This window comes from Accipiter gentilis, chromosome 2, assembly GCF_929443795.1.
Source record: "Accipiter gentilis chromosome 2, bAccGen1.1, whole genome shotgun sequence".
Lineage (NCBI taxonomy): Eukaryota > Metazoa > Chordata > Aves > Accipitriformes > Accipitridae > Astur > Astur gentilis.
The window spans coordinates 27,577,848-27,594,852 of record NC_064881.1 but is presented as its reverse complement, the minus strand read 5'-3'; the positions used below and the strand labels follow the sequence as shown (position 1 = coordinate 27,594,852).

The 17,005-nt window shown below is 36.5% G+C and overlaps 1 protein-coding gene across 2 annotated transcripts in view; it reads right to left on the bottom strand.

Annotated features, from left to right (window-relative positions):
* The window catches only part of SLC26A7 (solute carrier family 26 member 7), a 71,187-nt gene that overhangs the window by 32,479 nt on the left and 21,703 nt on the right, over positions 1-17,005 (bottom strand). For both annotated transcript variants that reach the window (XM_049822527.1, XM_049822537.1), the window contains 4 exons: positions 9,930-10,094; positions 3,466-3,618; positions 1,858-1,940; positions 67-214 (listed from right to left, as the gene is read on the bottom strand). In XM_049822527.1, coding sequence (XP_049678484.1) covers positions 67-214; positions 1,858-1,940; positions 3,466-3,618; positions 9,930-10,094 — 549 coding nt within the window. The remainder of the gene's footprint in view (positions 1-66; positions 215-1,857; positions 1,941-3,465; positions 3,619-9,929; positions 10,095-17,005) is intronic.

The following is a 17,005-nucleotide window of genomic DNA, read 5'->3' as shown; positions in this document are numbered from 1 at the left end:
AGAATACATTTCCAGAATAGTGAAGCAATTGCAAGGCTAACTGACAGTAAGGAGAAAGAGCTTTACCTGGTTGTCATCCACAGTGTACTTAAACTTTTTAGCAGAGCCTTGGGCTAGAGCTAGTGACGCTACATAACCAACCAGTGCTACTCCAAAAGCTTCAGTGACCACTTCAGGCAGGACATTCATGGGTGGTGTTTTCGGTGATGGTAATCTACAAAAAATATAGATGGTCTTTTTTGCAAAGCCTGTTACATAGCCTCACTATACCTGCAATTCATGAAAACACAAGACAAACTATCTTTGCATGCACAGCTAATTTTTTTTAATATTTGTGAAGTGACATTTTTCAATATTTTAGATTAATAACATCTCGGTCTGTTGGGAACTGCGAGGGAGAATTTGTACAGGAAGATGAAACAGTTTCAGATGAAGTCTTCCATTTGCAAACTTCTATTTGAGAAATAGTGAAGGGATCCTTATAAATTAGCTCCCCACTAACAGATAAAATCATCAACCATTCTCTAATTTTGTAATACACAATAAAAGAAACTCTACAGAATATTTTTTTTCTTTTTTATAGTCAGCTTTCCTGTAAAGTTTAATCTAAATCTTTTAAACAGTTTAGTATTCCTGTAGGTTATGGACAGTGTGGACATTTATTTCATTTAATGGAGACCTTCTAATGGGGACTGCAATGAAATGCCCCAGTTAAGTACCGCATCACCCCAGGTTGCCTCTGTACTCCACACAAAGACTTCAGCCTCTTCAGAGCACAAATCACACTGCCTACGAGCCAAAGTGCATTCTGAAGTTTTCTAACACTTTCCACTGACAAGGCAGTTAGATATTTCAGGTCAGTGCTTAAAAATACATAGGAATGATCCAGGCTTCTGCTTGTGTTTTTCAACACTACAGAATCTTATGTGAGGTTAGACAGAAAATAAGGTCCAGATTAAAGCTGCACCGATACAATTTAGCTGTTCATAACACATATAAAAAGGCAATACTTAATCCTGTTTTAACCTCGGATACATAGCACGTAATAGCATGCCCTACTACTTAAAAATATTTTTCTTTCTCAGCAACTTCCTTTATTTTATTTCTATGAATGCAAGCTGCCACGCATGCACGTATGCTGTCTTGGACTACTTAGAGTCTACTTTCTGAAATTTAGGGAAACCCTACAATTTCCAAAAGGGAAATTACACAACAGCTGTGTTATTCCCTGCCAGCCAACGAAGTTTGAACATTGACTCTGACACCCAGTCTAATTTCTCTTTCCAGCTAATTACACTGAATATATTTTTTTTTAACTTCTCTTCAAGGTCATGGAGAAAAATGTATCACTATCTGTGGTCAGAATGATCTTTTCTAGATCAAGCATATCTAAATCCTTTACATTTCCTTAGAAACTACATTTCCTAAAATTACTGTATAAGCGAGCGGAGAAGAATGAAGTGTAGTAATCTACAAGCCTTATCTCATTGCATGTCCTTTCTGCTACAATAACCCAAGGCAAACCTTAAAAAGCAGGTTGCAATAATCTTGTCGAGTGCTCTGCCCTTCCGTCATACATCCAACAGCCATCATCAGGTACTTAGTATCTACTTTTTACTCCATAAAGTAATAAAAAAACCTATGAAGATGTACAAGAAAGTCTGCATTTTTACAATGATATCTATACAGATATACCTTGTTAACATGGGGTTGAATTCTGAGAGAGTATTTGAGGAGGTTGGAAATTGACATAATAGATTTTTGCCATTTCTTATTTCAGAAAACTACTTTGACCTCTTCAGAGGCTGTTCTCAGAAGTAAACATTAAAAGCCACAAGCTAATAAAAACCACATTACCCTGCAGGAATATGTCCCACAACTTCTAGCCTGTAGACGTATTCCATATCAGCATAGTAGCAAGCAACGGATGTAGCAATTATCTATTGATTCAACACAGAAAAAGATGTTACGTTTCTATTGTTTTTAGCTTCTCACATGGTCCTTATTATTGCCATACCTAAGCACATGACAGTGTTCATGCATTTATCCTTAGATCTTTCTAGTAAGGCAGGGCAGGATTATTACAAATATTTTTGCAAATGTGGATGGTCCTTATTATTGCCATACCTAAGCACATTGACAGGGTGCATGCATTTATCCTTAGATCTTTCCAGTAAGACAGGGAAGTATTATTATGAATATTTTTGCAAATGTGGAAGAGAGTCAAAAGAAACTCAGATCTGGACACAATAATGAATTTAGAAAAGATGGCTGAAGAAGAACTATGGTGAAGTTTGTGCATTCTGTGTTCATGAAAGGGATCTGTACAAGCCTCTGTAAAGCCTCAGAAACATTGCCAATTAGTGTCCAAGCTGCCTCTATGCAGCACGTGCCCCAGACCACTGCCATTCATGTGAGCAGCTTAAAATAATTCATAACTTAGGTACTCCTGAGAGGTCTAATTCAGCTGATGCTCTCTGAGCACATCTAACCTAGACTGGCAGTGTTGACTTCAGCACAAAACACAGCAGAAGATGTGGTTGTCTCTTATTTTTATGTTCCAGCAGGTATAAATGTTGCTGAGGGAGTGGAAAATTTGGGCCTGAGGAGGTTCAAACTCACTTCCCTTACTTTTTATGAGATGAACACACAAATCCCAATAGAAAAGGCACAGGTTCCAGTCCATGGTCCTCAGCTTGCTGGTACATTTTGTCCAGTATTGTTTAAAAGGTAACACAGAAACAGAGTTTACAGTAGGGAACAGAACCACACTACCTCCTTTTCTAGTATTTTGCCCAAGAAAAATTTTTCTTTTGTAAATAACTTTTTCCAGCAAAAGAAGAGTAATTGTGATGACCCACTCTGAAAAGTACCCACCCTTCATTTTTTTTAATTTTCTTTTAGAGATCTAGAGAAAACCAGAAACCTTCTGTCCTGGTGCTGATTATTTGACTACAGCTTAAGCCTTAAAGCAAGGATTTACAATGCAATAGCTAATTTCAGTTTAGCCTATGCCCTGTGAAAGGAAAACTTTAAGTAAAAATATAGAAAACAATAGCATAGCTATTTAACTTTGTTGCAGATAAATAACAAGCAACATCTAAGCCACAACTACCCAGCTGAAGACTTGCCTGGAGTTACAATGTGCCAGTTATTTTTCATTTTCTATTTCAAACTTCTTACACTTCAACATTCTAGGCGTCATATTCTTGTGATTATGTAAAAAGTAGTAAACACATGAAAAATATTATACAAATTGGGAACGTATGTCAGTTCTTTCTTAATTATTTAGCCAAACTGTTTCCTGTTCTTACATTTAACATACAGCCATGAAAATTAGCTATCCATTTAATAAGTGGCAGGTGTGGCTGTGAGTAACTATAGACAACAAAGTAAACTTCAGCAGACTACTTGAACCACTGAAGCTTTGTAAGCAAAACGTCTGATATTTGATTTTGTACTTACCAAAAGTAGATCAATGGGAAGAACAACTTTAATGTTTCTCTGAAATTTCTCATTCAGTTCTTTGACAAGAACGAGCACCGCTATGCTCAGCAAGGAGAGAAGTAAAGCTTCCAGCTGAACTGATCTGATATTCTCAAATATGTAGGCATAAATCTACAGTGAATGGCAAATAACAATCACAGATCAAAAATTGTATCATTTTGCGTCACATGCTATGGCATATTCTACACAACTTCAGACATCTTAATCTGTGAGAGACGAATCAATATCGCAAGACCCGAGTCATCTGACGAACTGGCCTACACTTAAGATTTTGCAAGGAAGAAAATCACTAATTTACTACTACTATGGACTTTTGAAAACTCAAAAAATGTAGTGAATATTTGTATATATGAATTTATAAATTTCTATTGGTAGAGGCAAGCAAGAAAATTCCAGTCACATTAAATTCAGTGAGATAATTGAGTGTTGTACAAAAATGTTGAGAGAAACTTCCATACACAGATTTATTTTCAGCGTCCACAGCTCATAACATCCATCAACTCTAACAGTAAAAGTTAATTCTGAGCACAAATTATAAAAGACAGGAAGGAGGGGGGAAAGAGAAGGAGGCAGAGGAAGAATGAAAAGGGAAAGAAAAATGCAGTAGTGGCTGGACAGGAAGAGAAGCAACAGGAATCTTCTCTAGACGGGCATCCTCTTCAGGACATCCTCTCCAGTGCAGGAGGGGGTCCGTCCGAATACTTTTCAGGAGTAACCGTATAGCTTCAGCAGGGCACACTCAGTCTCCCTGTTGGTTGCTCTTGCCCATGACACAAATGGTGCTCCATGGAGCATGCTTGGATCAGGTCCAGATGCCGCACATGCTAATTAGCTGTCGAGCTTTGTGTACGTATCTTATTGGCTATTTAAATAACTAATACTACCTACTAAGCCCTGTTTCTTTCCCTAGCAAAAAATTATAAATTAAAAGCTGCAAATCAAGAGGTAAAAAGAGGGTAGGTGAAGAAGAGGTGTTTCACACATCAGTGGCAAGTGCTTTCCAGGGGAAACCCTCCACAGCAAGGTGCAGGAATTCCAGGTGCAAGGAGTGGGGCATGCTGGACCACGAGGTTCCAAGTCCTGCTGCGGCAGGCTCTGGGAGGTTGGGGAATGGCTGCACCGCTGCACATGAGAGGCAGACTGCGGTGTTAAAAGAGAAAGAGGAGACGGGAGCAGAGCTACGCAGCTGCAAATGGGAGGCCTTCAGCTTTTCAGAGGTTAGGGTGCGGTGCAACATGCTGTAAGACATGGTTAGAAAAATATCATTGGGTCTATGATGAAGAAAGGAAATACAGTGCTGAATATAAGGAACATGTGAAGTAGAAATGTGGAACAAGAATAGAACGATCGATGGTGAGGAGTAACAGGCATCTCTGATGATGAATACAATGTCGTAAGTAACAGACTCGGAAGAGCGCGGTTGCCTTCGCACCGGCACAGATGACAGAGTGAACTGTACTTTCAGTTCTACTCTGAATTTCAGTGTCCAGAAAATGAGGCATAAATCAGTATGGTAACAAATTAACAGAAAGTATTGAAAAAATTTACAAGTTTACAGGAATGGTCAGAAGGGGTGAAGAAAATTAGAGGGAACTTCTGTTCCGGTAAACAAAGAAATAATCAGATCCCCATCATGAAAGTTCTTTTCAGGCCTCATGAATAACAGGCAATAGTCTATTGCCTGGAGGAACAGAGCAGCACGAAAATGGATATAATACACATGCTAACTAAAGCTGGAGGCGGGGGGGAAACCAAGGTAGGCTCAGTCGCTTGAATTCTGCATTTATATTCTGGGAACTATTGTGTAGCCTGAAATGTAAACCACAGAGAGAACAGAAGTTAGAATCTAAGATGTAGATTTAGACTGCATCACAAGTAACTTCTTTTTAAACCACAACATTAAGGATAAAAAAAATCAAGCAACTGAGGCTTGAAATAATAATATTAAAAAAAAAAAGGTGTTTTCTCTGGCAATGACTAAGACAACCACTAAAATAAATGAAAAGTGACACTTGTAGTTTTATCAAAATAAAGATTAATAATTTTCTGCCCCAGAGACCCTATTCTCAAATACATGTATAATGCTAACAAGGTTTGACAGTTTGGAGCTTAAACACATATATTTATATTGGACAGGAAAAAGTACTAGAAAAAATTATCTTGGGAAAGATCCTCGTTCTAGCAGAAAGGTGGTCAATATAATGATAGAATTTTTTTCTACTGTTCTGATTTTGTCGCTTCTTGAAGAGACGATCCTTGTTTTGAAGAATGAGTAAATTAAAATAACTTCCTAATTTTTTCTCTCTCATACTTTCTAGGAATATTTTCATAATCTGTCAGGGAAAAAAATTTAAAAAAACTAAAAATAGTTACAGAAAAAGAAGCAAAATATAATTTTCCTCACAAAGAGGAAAATTTGGTCCAGTCCTTTGAAATTTACCCCTTGGACTTTTGATTAAGGATGCACAGTATAACCCAGCACAAAGGTTTCTCAGAACCCAGGTAAACATTTTAAAATGTTCAAATGCTGTTAAATAATATGATCTATATATGTCATATATCTGAAGAATGGTAATCAAACCACAGTTTGTAACCACATATTGCCCCACTGTAATCAGACAATATGTGGATTGTGTCTTGAGCGGCTTGGGACTAGCCTCTGTACTCATAATTTTCCAAGAATGCATTTTCAAGAGAGCACAGGACTTGGCTCAGTGCCTGAGCAGAAGCTGTGATTAATTAGGACAAAAGGAGGCAATCTGGAAAACTATATTGCAAAATGTGCCCACAAACTCACCAAAGGCTGAGCTAGATCTAGGGTGAAGTGGTAAGAAAAAGGAAGAAATGGATTGATTCCTAACTGTCACAGTCAAAGAGATGTGGGCTTGTTTTGAAATGAACGGTGTCTATTGAAGTGTCATCCTAAATGTAAGCACCTAAAGCTCAAGCACTGGCACTGGCATCTGATTCAAAAGAAATATTTACAAATGTTATCATCACAAACATCATTATGAATTCAGTATTTCACATATTTTGTTGGTGCACTTACTGAAATAATTTAGAAATTGTATAGCAGAATTTAGTTTGATATTGCACTGTATGAAGGAAATTTTTGTGTTATAACATAATTAACAAAATTTAAAAATACATCAATAATATACTAATTGAGCTGTTCTAATTTTTTACTTTTATGGCTAGTTTTGTGTAAAGGTTTTTGAAGGAAATGATGTGGCAACATTATGAAGAATCAGTGAACTTCTTGACAATCGATGCAAATTTGCACATAACTGAAAAAAGCAATATTCTAACTTTGGACACATATATGTACAGACACTGAATGTCCCTATTCCCGTGGGAAATTAATGGCTTTGACTTCCACTATATTTTCACATACCTTCATAGGTTAATAATGAACATTTTAATAGTTTCTATTCTAGAAAGAATGTGTATTCTGATGTATTAATGAGATACCCTGAGTTCTTTTTTTTTTAATGTATACATGTAAACCCCAAAGATTAGTTCTAAGATTAGTATAGAGGCTGAAGCAAACAAAAGAATTAAAGGAACGTATTAGTTAAAACACTTAATACAGTTTAAGGGTAGACAACCTCATTGCATTTTCAAAAGTGTTCCATTCTGATGTTTGTTAGACAAATAAAACAACGCTGGGGTGAAAAAAGTACAGGCAACTACTGTGAACTGTATAGGGAACAAATTGGAAAAAAAGAGGACTGAGAGAAGGAACATGAAGGTTTTTTAAGATAATTGCAGTACAACCACAAGGATTTTGCAACAAACTTGCAACACAACCAGGAAAGACCCCATTTTGCAAAGTAGGTTTGTACGTTGCAGTTTATTTTGCAGTGCTGCATTTTGTCAGAAACTTGTGGAAGGATAAATATACCTAGACATGCATAAAGGGCAAATATAGATATGTTTTTCTGGTTTCAGATACTAAGTAAAACTTGATGACACTTTTCTTGTCCCTTGTAAAAATTAGATCTCACATGTAGTCTTCCCTCACTATTTTTCTTCTTCACCTTCACCTTGCCTTTCCCATTTGCAAAATACCAATTAATGTTGCAATATGCAGCTCAATTGCAGTGTTACAAACCATGTACAGGGAAAATGAGATTTAATAAATTACATAAACTATGTGTAAACACAAAAATCCCACAGGCTCAACACCAGTGTAGTAGATTTGTTCTCCATATGCAAAGTTCATTTTTACATATTTAATCATGATCTCACTTGCTATAAAGAATCCATTTCACTGGCTTGCTTTACTTTCAACTCTCCTATCACACTTTATTAAACATTCTTATTCTTGCTTTGCCAACTCAAAGGCCGCCTGAGGCGGAGCAATCAACTTTGTGAGTGGGAGGTGTTCTGCAGTGGAGAAAGAAAAAAAAGGTAAGCAAAAATACCAGTCTTTGGGTTTCAAGAATTTGGAGAAAAGAATATGTCCAGAGACATGCCAAATTTGCCTTTCACTCTCTAGTTACATGTGCACACTAACATATATCTAATTAGTAACATTTTCTTATAAAACTACCACCACAGAAAAAAATGATTATTAAAATCTAAAACTGGTGCTTCTGACTGAGATACTGGACTTTCTTAAAGCAACCCATAAGTCTGAACAGGTACCAGAAACTTTTAAAAATACTTGAATGGTAAAGTTGTCCCTTCTAAATATGGAGAAGTTTAAATTATTTTTCTAAGTTGCACAGAGGGTTTTTTGCTTGTTCATTTGTTTTCACACAATCCTACAGAGCAATTCAGAACCTTAAAAAAATCAGGAAAATTTTTCTTTGGAAAATGTTCAAAGAGATTTGATTTCAAAAGCGAAGTGAAGGGCAAAGAACTTGTTTCAGATTACATTAAAAAATACAAGGGATAAGGGAATAGATTTCTTTCAAAACATTTGAATGACCTCATTTATGATATCATCAGCACACCAACGTGGAAATATTTCTTCGTATCACTGCTGTTCTTTATTATTGCTCATAATGTATATTTTGATTATGTCTTGGCTGTGGTACGTAACACCAGTCATGTGTACTGATGACAGACATGTGTACTGATGTGTAAGATGACAATATTCCTATATGTAAGTATAGTCTCCGTGGAAACTCCATGAAAAAGAGGCTAGTCACATTTTATATTAAGACGTATTTATGAAAAGGTTTTTAAAGAATTAAAAAATGTTTTAATATCATGAATATTTTGTAATAGTCTCAGAGGCCAACTCGTAAAAATGGCAATGACACTTTTAGTTATGTCCCTACAAGATACATTACTTGTGTTTATTACATGCCCCTAATTCTCATTAATAAATTGTTCCTGTAAAAAACTTACCAATGGATTATCCATACAAAATGCTATCAAAATTGTAAAATAATATGAAACAACATTCTAAAAAGCAACATCTTCTTATCACAGAGTTCACATTAACAAATTTCCCCAAATAATAGGAAAAAGTAAAGAGCAGAGAGGTGCAAGAAAATATAGTCAGTACTTTTAAATAAGGTGTCCTAATTCATTGGCTAACTAGATGAAGCCTCACTTCATCTGGTAATCATTTATTGCTATCGGTGCAATGTAAATATCATCACCTCAGCAAGTGAATAAAGCTTTATTATGAGCAAAATATCATTCTGACAGATACTATTGTCATACTACTAACTCTTCTGTCAAGAGATTATGCTCACAGCACCTAAACTCAGGGTTTGCTGGAATGTTACCATAAAGAATATGTTCTCATATCTTGTATGCAATAAGATTATACAACTTTGCCCTTTAAGGTTTCAGCCAACAATATCTACTTTCCAAAGGGAGTAACCATGATACTGTATGAAAGACTGTACACACTTTATAAAAATTACCTTAAAACTGTATACTTGCTGTGTTTATGGGAAAGTAATATCATGTCATTAAGCAATACGTAATGTATCTAGGGTAAATTTTGCACAGGAGATCCACAAATCGTGGGTCATTTTCCTTTTACCATAATGGTGGTTAGGTTTCATTCAGAAAAAAATGAAGAAAATATGTTTAGAATTATATTTGGATATATCCCTCCCACATGCTGATCCAGAAAGAGTTAACCCTCCCCGTAAAGTTGTGTAATTGCTCAGGGTAATAAATGGAATTATTGATGCTGTAATACACATATTTTAAATTGATTACTGTATCCTTCCAAAATAAGACCCATTCCTGCTAATTCTTCACCAAGTTTTCCTAATCTGTTCTTACAAACAGGCTTAGCAAGATGAAGGTTTGGATGAATGAATGAATGAACCTTCTGTTCATTCACACGCATGCATAACAAATGTCTTACACTTATATATAGCTCATTAGCAGAGTTATTTACGAAAATGTTAGCTAATGGAATAACCCATCTCTCTTACTGAACTCACATGAAAAAATCCCAGTGGTCCCGATATATACGGCATCTTCATTCCCAGCAGATACTTCACTTGTGAAGTCACAACATGTGTAGCTGCTCCTGTTGTCATCGCGCTTATCACTGGTTCCGTTAACAAGAAAGTGGCACTGCCCAACTGCAGCGTAAACATCGCTACCTGAAAGGCAAAGGCATGGGTAGCAGCAATTACAAAAACATGTGGCTTCCTGGTCATAGGACAATGATAATTTTAATAAACTGTAAGGTAAATGAGACAAAAATAAAAAGCAAAAGTCCTTTGAAGCACAACTATAGCTGAAAAAGGACCCCATTGAAACTCCGTGGGTTTACCTGCATTACCTTACTCACATCACCAGTTTACCAGACTCTAACACTAGCATTAGTTCAGTAACAAAAGCAGACTCAGAGAAACCGCCTTCATGCAATTCTCTCCCACTCAAATACATGAGCACAAAAAACGCTACAAAAACATCAGCTCAGCACAGCAACGTGAAGTAAAGCAACCCAAAAGGTGAGGGTGGTGCTAAGACTCATTCCTGCTCCACTGCTATTCAGCCTGAGTAGGCAAAGGGGTGTATCTTAGCCCAGCTTACCAATTGCCAGCATGTCGATATCAGGATTCCCAATGTTAGTAATTTCAACACCTACCACATTTATTAGGTGCTAAAACTACGGAGAGATGAGTCTCATGGCAAGAGCTCCGCCATCCCGCAGAGCCCTGCCCTGCCCGCGGCTGCTGCGCCATCAGTTTTCCCTTCCAATGCAGTCACACAACTGCTTCGCCCCCCTGCGGACCCTCAGCCTCCTGATATCCCACTGACCCTCTGCATACGGTTCAATATACCATGACACTTGGTGCTCTCATGATGCAGTGTCATAACATCAAGTACATCAAGTGACACCAGTCTACTACCTCTAGTTACATCGGCTTCGTATATTGAGGTTTCTGGTTTTACAGGTATTCAGATAAGGAATCAACAGAAGTTGCTTCAGAGAGTGGAGGATATAAAAATATTTATCTTCTTTACAGAGAAACAGGGATATTTATATAGTTATGTGTTTTGTATGAACAAACTTTATAAACTTATAGTAAAAGTAAACAATTTTAAGGAACTTTAACATCTACTTCCTAGGTATTTGGGAAATACCTGAACTAACTTAAAGTAGAATATCTGTATACAATCAGAAAATTTTTAAAACGGAAGAAAAAATTCAACATCCAATTTCATAAACATAATCCCATACACAATTGGATGGGAAAAAAAATAGACTTTGGCTCAGCTATATTTGACCGTGAAGATTATTTCAGCTTGGTTGCAACTTTTACAGAAGTTATTTTGGAGTACAGAAATAATGAAAGACTAATATTCCTCTCTAATCCAGGAATCTGGACTACAGCTGAATCTATAACTACTGTAGGTACTTCGTAGGAATACAGAACAAATACCCAAAGTATTCTTGTGTCCTCCCGTGTTTTCTCTCCTTATTCCAGACTGCAACCACTCTCCTCTCAAGAACGAGATTTGACAGTTCTCAATTCTTTGAGCAATGTTGTTACATACCTACAGATGCTACTGTGGTTTGCATAACACTTAATCATTTTCTGATCCATATTAAGATATTAAGTTACATTTAAATTATCTCCCCTTACAATGAGTTCTGCAGATTCATTAGATAAAAAAAGCAGTTTCTTACTTCTGTAGTCTTCTGCATTTGCTATTCTTCTGCCTGAAAAGTTACATGCTCTTGGCACAGAGTTGTTTGTTACAATACTTTCCAAGAGGATTATTTTGTGTTTACCATACTAAATAACCTTTTGGAATATATCAGTGTCTCCTTTGCTTTATTTTGTTTTGTTCTGAAGCTAAAAGAATAATTTCCAAATGTTATCATTCTTTACGCCTGAATACCATTTATTTTTTCATCACGAATCGCACCTGTATGCAGTAAGGTATGAGTATAATAGCACAAAAGAAACAAAAATAGCAAAGTGAATGGCTTTTAATTTACCACAAAAACCTCTAGTGAGCAATTTCCTCTTCCATCTGAGAGATTAATTGTGAGAATCTTTTTTTCTATTTCCCAGTAATAGCATGTGAACAGCTCTCTACTATGAACAATCAGAACATTGATTACCATTCAAGATTGGATCCCAATAATGATAATTACTGTTATACCCTCAGTGAGTAGCAATTTAGTTAGTCAGGCCTAAAACTGATAATTACTAACTTCAGATATTTTTGTTTAGCTGTTTGTTCTAACAGTGTGCCTATTCATATATTTAAAACTCGTTCACAGTAGGGAAGTTCAATAAGAATTAAATTCTCCCTTCCCTAGTGACTTTTTGTTTGTTTTCGAAGATCAGTTTGTGTTGTATGGATGTGAAATTTCTAACTGTGTAATAGCTTAGTTTCCAGAGAATGAGATGGATGGTTATTTAGCTGTGGAACCAAAACCACGGAGAGAATTCTGTGAACTACGTAATATCACAGAGAAATATTAGTTAATATTAGCATTTCAGAGAAAGTTATTATGGTGAATTACAGGGAAGTGTCATGATTGCAGATCTTAGCAACTTCAGCATCACTCTCATTTACTTTTTTTTTTAAAATTTTATTTTTTTTACTTTAAATCTTCAGCATTTTAGGTGGATGTTTCACAGGTAGTAACTAAAAGGTCACATATCAAACATAATTTTTATCGTTTGTTTATAACCGTGGGCTATGTGAAATACATCCAAACCATGAGTGTGGCTTCAGGTAGGCAATTGCTGTAGCCACTCATTTAAACAAGCAGCAGCCTACCCTTGGTCCCCCATCTCTTACTGCAGAAGGTCTCTCAGGACTTGCAGAAACAAAGGCAATGCTTCATCAGCATGTAGCTCCTACTCTTTATTTACATTATACTTAAATAAATATAATGTGCACCCATATATCTTCCGCAGTGAAGATCTAACAATGAAGCAACCAGAACAGAAACATCTGGGGAGGAGGGTGTAATTTTCAGCATAAGCTGGTATGGGAAACTCCTGCAGTCCTTGCAACACGAGTAATGTAGAGAAACTACTTAGATCAAGAGGGGGCAAAAAGTTGTATTGAAACAAGCCTTCCAAATCTGGTTGCCCATGACTTTTCTTGACAGATATACTTAAAATTTTTAGCATTTATACAAGTCCAGATCAACTCTTCAGTTAACCCTCTGCGCTGGGCAAAGGGCATATAGCTTGGCTGCCACTGCTTGTTGGATAAACACTGTTTGAAACTGAGCTGACTGACAGCACACAATTACATCACATTGCATTATGTTGTAAAATCTTTCACCCACTAAGCAATAACCAAAATCTAGTAAGATTAATATTCTTAAAGAAATTTCTGATAATCTACTCTATCTTCGCTGTGGTTGTGATGCTCATTTTTGCGGATTACCCATCTTATTTTCTGGTACATTATATGATTATTCTTCCTTCTTGATGCAGAAGAACTACAGGAAAAACTTACAGTGAAGCATCAGAACAGCAAAAACTTAAAGTACAAAAAAATGTCAAAAGCAAATAGTTTTCTCTTTTCATTATTCGTACTAATACCGAGCTTTCTTAAACTGTAAAAGGAACAAATTTTTCACTTATTTTAGGATTGTCTCCAGAATTTTTCATTTTTCAAAATTTAGTTCCTAGGGGATGAAGGAATATTTCAGAGAGAGAGAACGAGAGTTACAAAAATGGTTTGAAAGGTGCACGGCTAGTTTCTTTGTGCAGCTTTTTTAATACATCACACTATGCTAAAAGGATTATTAAGAAGTAGCTATCTTGAGATGAATTTTGTTTTCAGCAGGTATACAGTCTTGATTAAATTCATAGGAATGAAATCAGGAGCTGTCATAGAAAGGAAAAAAACCACAGGAGAAAGTGAGGGAAAGCAGCCCTGAGTTAATGCACAGTAAAGGAGAAAAGATCATGGAAACAAATTATAAAACCAAGGGATTAGACAGAAGTGGAAGGTGGGATTTAAAAAATAAATAATTATAGAAACAAAATGAAAACTGAAGTTGAGAATGGAAGAAAGATAATGCAAAGGGAACCTTTTCTTGCAGCTGTCTTTACTTCTCCATAATTTTACCCTGACAAGTAGAAGAGAATGGGGATTTAGCCAGGAGAAGAGAAATGAGTAATTGCAAAAACCAAAGCTCTCATGTTCATTAATTCAAGCCCTTTTGGTTCTTGTCCACTTTCAATACTTTCTTCCCATGACAACGTGCTCAGTTTATTATTGTTAAAATTCCACTCTCACTGTGTAGTCAATCTAACTTTATGGCCAGTAAAATTTTTTATGATGTAACAGGCACTTTGGAAATCACCAATCTCAAACTTTCTGTCCACGGTGATTGAAAGGCTATCATGTGACCTGCTCCATGAATTCGGTTTTGGAGAATGAATTTTAAATCCCTCAAAACTCCACATTCGGGAAGGTGCAGCTTTTTTTCACTGTTAAACCAAACAAAAAGTGGTGGTACTCTTTCTGATCATTTGCTGCATGGGCTAAGAAGAGGGGGAATATCTCTTGGCAGGAGGCAGTACGGACTGTGAACCTCTCATTTAGTATGTTGTATCGGTTATCTCAAAATCAGAGGCTGCAAAACTGAAGACATCTATGGACTGTCTGGAGACCAACTGTCAAACACGCACAGTTCAGCTTGACTGAGTCGCCAGTTTAAAACTCTTTTTGGCCTGTTTCAACAGACATTATAATTGGGAGCTTTTGGTCTTTTGAATTACAGCTCTTAAGTTCACTGTGGGTGGCTTGAGAGTGTTTGGTAGCTTCTGATGGTGTGTGGAGTGATCTTTCCTCACCCCAGGACCTGAAAAAGACTTCTTTCTGTGGTCTTTCTGGACTAACACATAGCATGCTGTACCGTAATTGTGGGAACCAGAACTCACATCCAGCCTAGTTGTACTTTTCAAGATACAGAATATGAGCCTGCAAGAAGTTATTTCCACCGTGAAAGAAAAATGAACTCTTTTCCTGCTTATCACTGTATAATCAAGACTCATGTTTGTACCTCATGAAAAACTATGCGTAACAGAATAGTGCAGCATAATTCTGCCCACAGGGAAACAAAGCTTCAGACAAGAATATTAGCCTTACAGAAACACACTTCATATTCAGATGTGCTTCTTCATTATTAAGCAAACTGATAATAAACCATGTAAATTTGTTCTCCTGATAACCAGAAATATTTTTTATTTCAACTATTCTACATAAGCAACTAATTATATATAAGTTTTAAAAATACAGTAGCTGAAAACCTTACCAGTAAAATGTAGAAGACTGGAATGCATTAACCAGCTATTTCTCGTTCACAGAAGAGTAGCACAACTGAAGTCTGTAGCACTACAGTCCTTAAGAGAATAAAGCTTTTTTTCCTAGGATAAATTTTTTTTTTCTCACTTTGAACTGCAAGCAGGTTTCCTCTACCTAGTCAGCAAATTTAATGTCAAATTTCATTTTAGTATGTTGAGGTGTTTTATAGACAATATATTTATGCAAGCATTCTTGCACATATAATAAAGTAATAGGAAAAAAAAAAAATCCAAAAGCTTTTTTTGTGGAGTTTTTTGATGCTATAAAGGCATCATCCAATTCTAATTACAAAATTCTTCCATAAGCATCTGTTATGTTATGTCATTTCCTCTCCCCATCAATACCTACGAGGTATTTAGCATCAGGGAATAATTCCATTGACTTGATTAGCTTTCCATGCCTTGTTTATGACCCCTCACTACAGGAAAGACACTGAGTTGCTGGAGCGTGTCCAGAGAAGGGCAACGAAGCTGGTGAGGGGCCTGGAGCACAAGTCTTATGAGGAGCGGCTGAGGGAACTGGGGCTGTTTAGTCTGGAGAAGAGAAGGCTGAGGGGAGACCTGATCGCTCTCTACAACTACCTGAAAGGGGGCTGTAACCAGGTGGGTGCTGGTCTCTTCTCCCAAGTAACAAGTGATAGGATGAGAGGAAATGGCCTCAAGTTGTGCCAAGGGAGGTTTAGATTGGATATTAGGAAAAATTTCTTTGCCAAAAGGCTTGTCAGGCATTGGAACAGGCTTCCCAGGGAAGTGGTGGAGTCACCATCCCTGGAGGTATTCAAAAAATGCGTAGACAAGGCACTTCAGGACACGATTTAGTGGGCATGGTTGACGGTTGGACTCTATGATCTTGAAGGTCTTTTCCAACCTAAATGATTTTATAATTTTATGATTTATAAAGTAGCAGTTACACAAACATTAAAAAATCTGCATTATACCTTCCATTCTGCTTTTAAAAATGAAATAGTCTCTGTGAATGCATTATATTAAGAGGTTTTGGTAATTACAGTTTTTATTTTATGTTTACTTATTTTCTATTTTAATACTATGTTAAGTTCATCAGAATGCCTCTTAAGATGACTAAATATATTCCCTCTTTTATGAACTCTCCCTCAAATATTAGATTTAAAAGGCAGCTTAGGAATCCAAAATTTACTACCTGAAAAAAATTGAAGGAGCTACACTCCAAATTTCAAATTTTATAAGCTCCACCTATTCTTGTCAGAAACCAGTTCTAATTTATTTTGTGTCTAGATGGCACTGAGATTCACAAAGCCTGCTCATAGCTTGCCTCACACACAAATGCACACTTACGATCTTCACAAAAGACAAAGAAGCCAAGAGCAGTTCATCTCAAAAACACCTCTTCCCTTTGCCTTTCCTCCATGACTCACTATTTTGTACGGTTTTTCCTTTTTTTTCTTTAACATTATTTCCTTATTACAGTACTTAGTCAGGCTACTGGAAAAATAGCATCAAATTGCTTTTCTGGCCAAGGAGGTTCAGGTCTTTACCTACTATTTCTAAGAAGGAACCAGCTGTTTTAGAGAGGGACTTTTCATTCTTTGTGTGGAAATAGTCATAGCATCAGTCATTTTTGTGTAATTATTGGCTGGTTAGAGAACTGCTTTTTTTTTTTTTTTTTTCAGTATAAAGAAACAGTCTTATAGTAGACACCATAACCCAGGTCTGCTCCCTTCCCAGAGAAATAC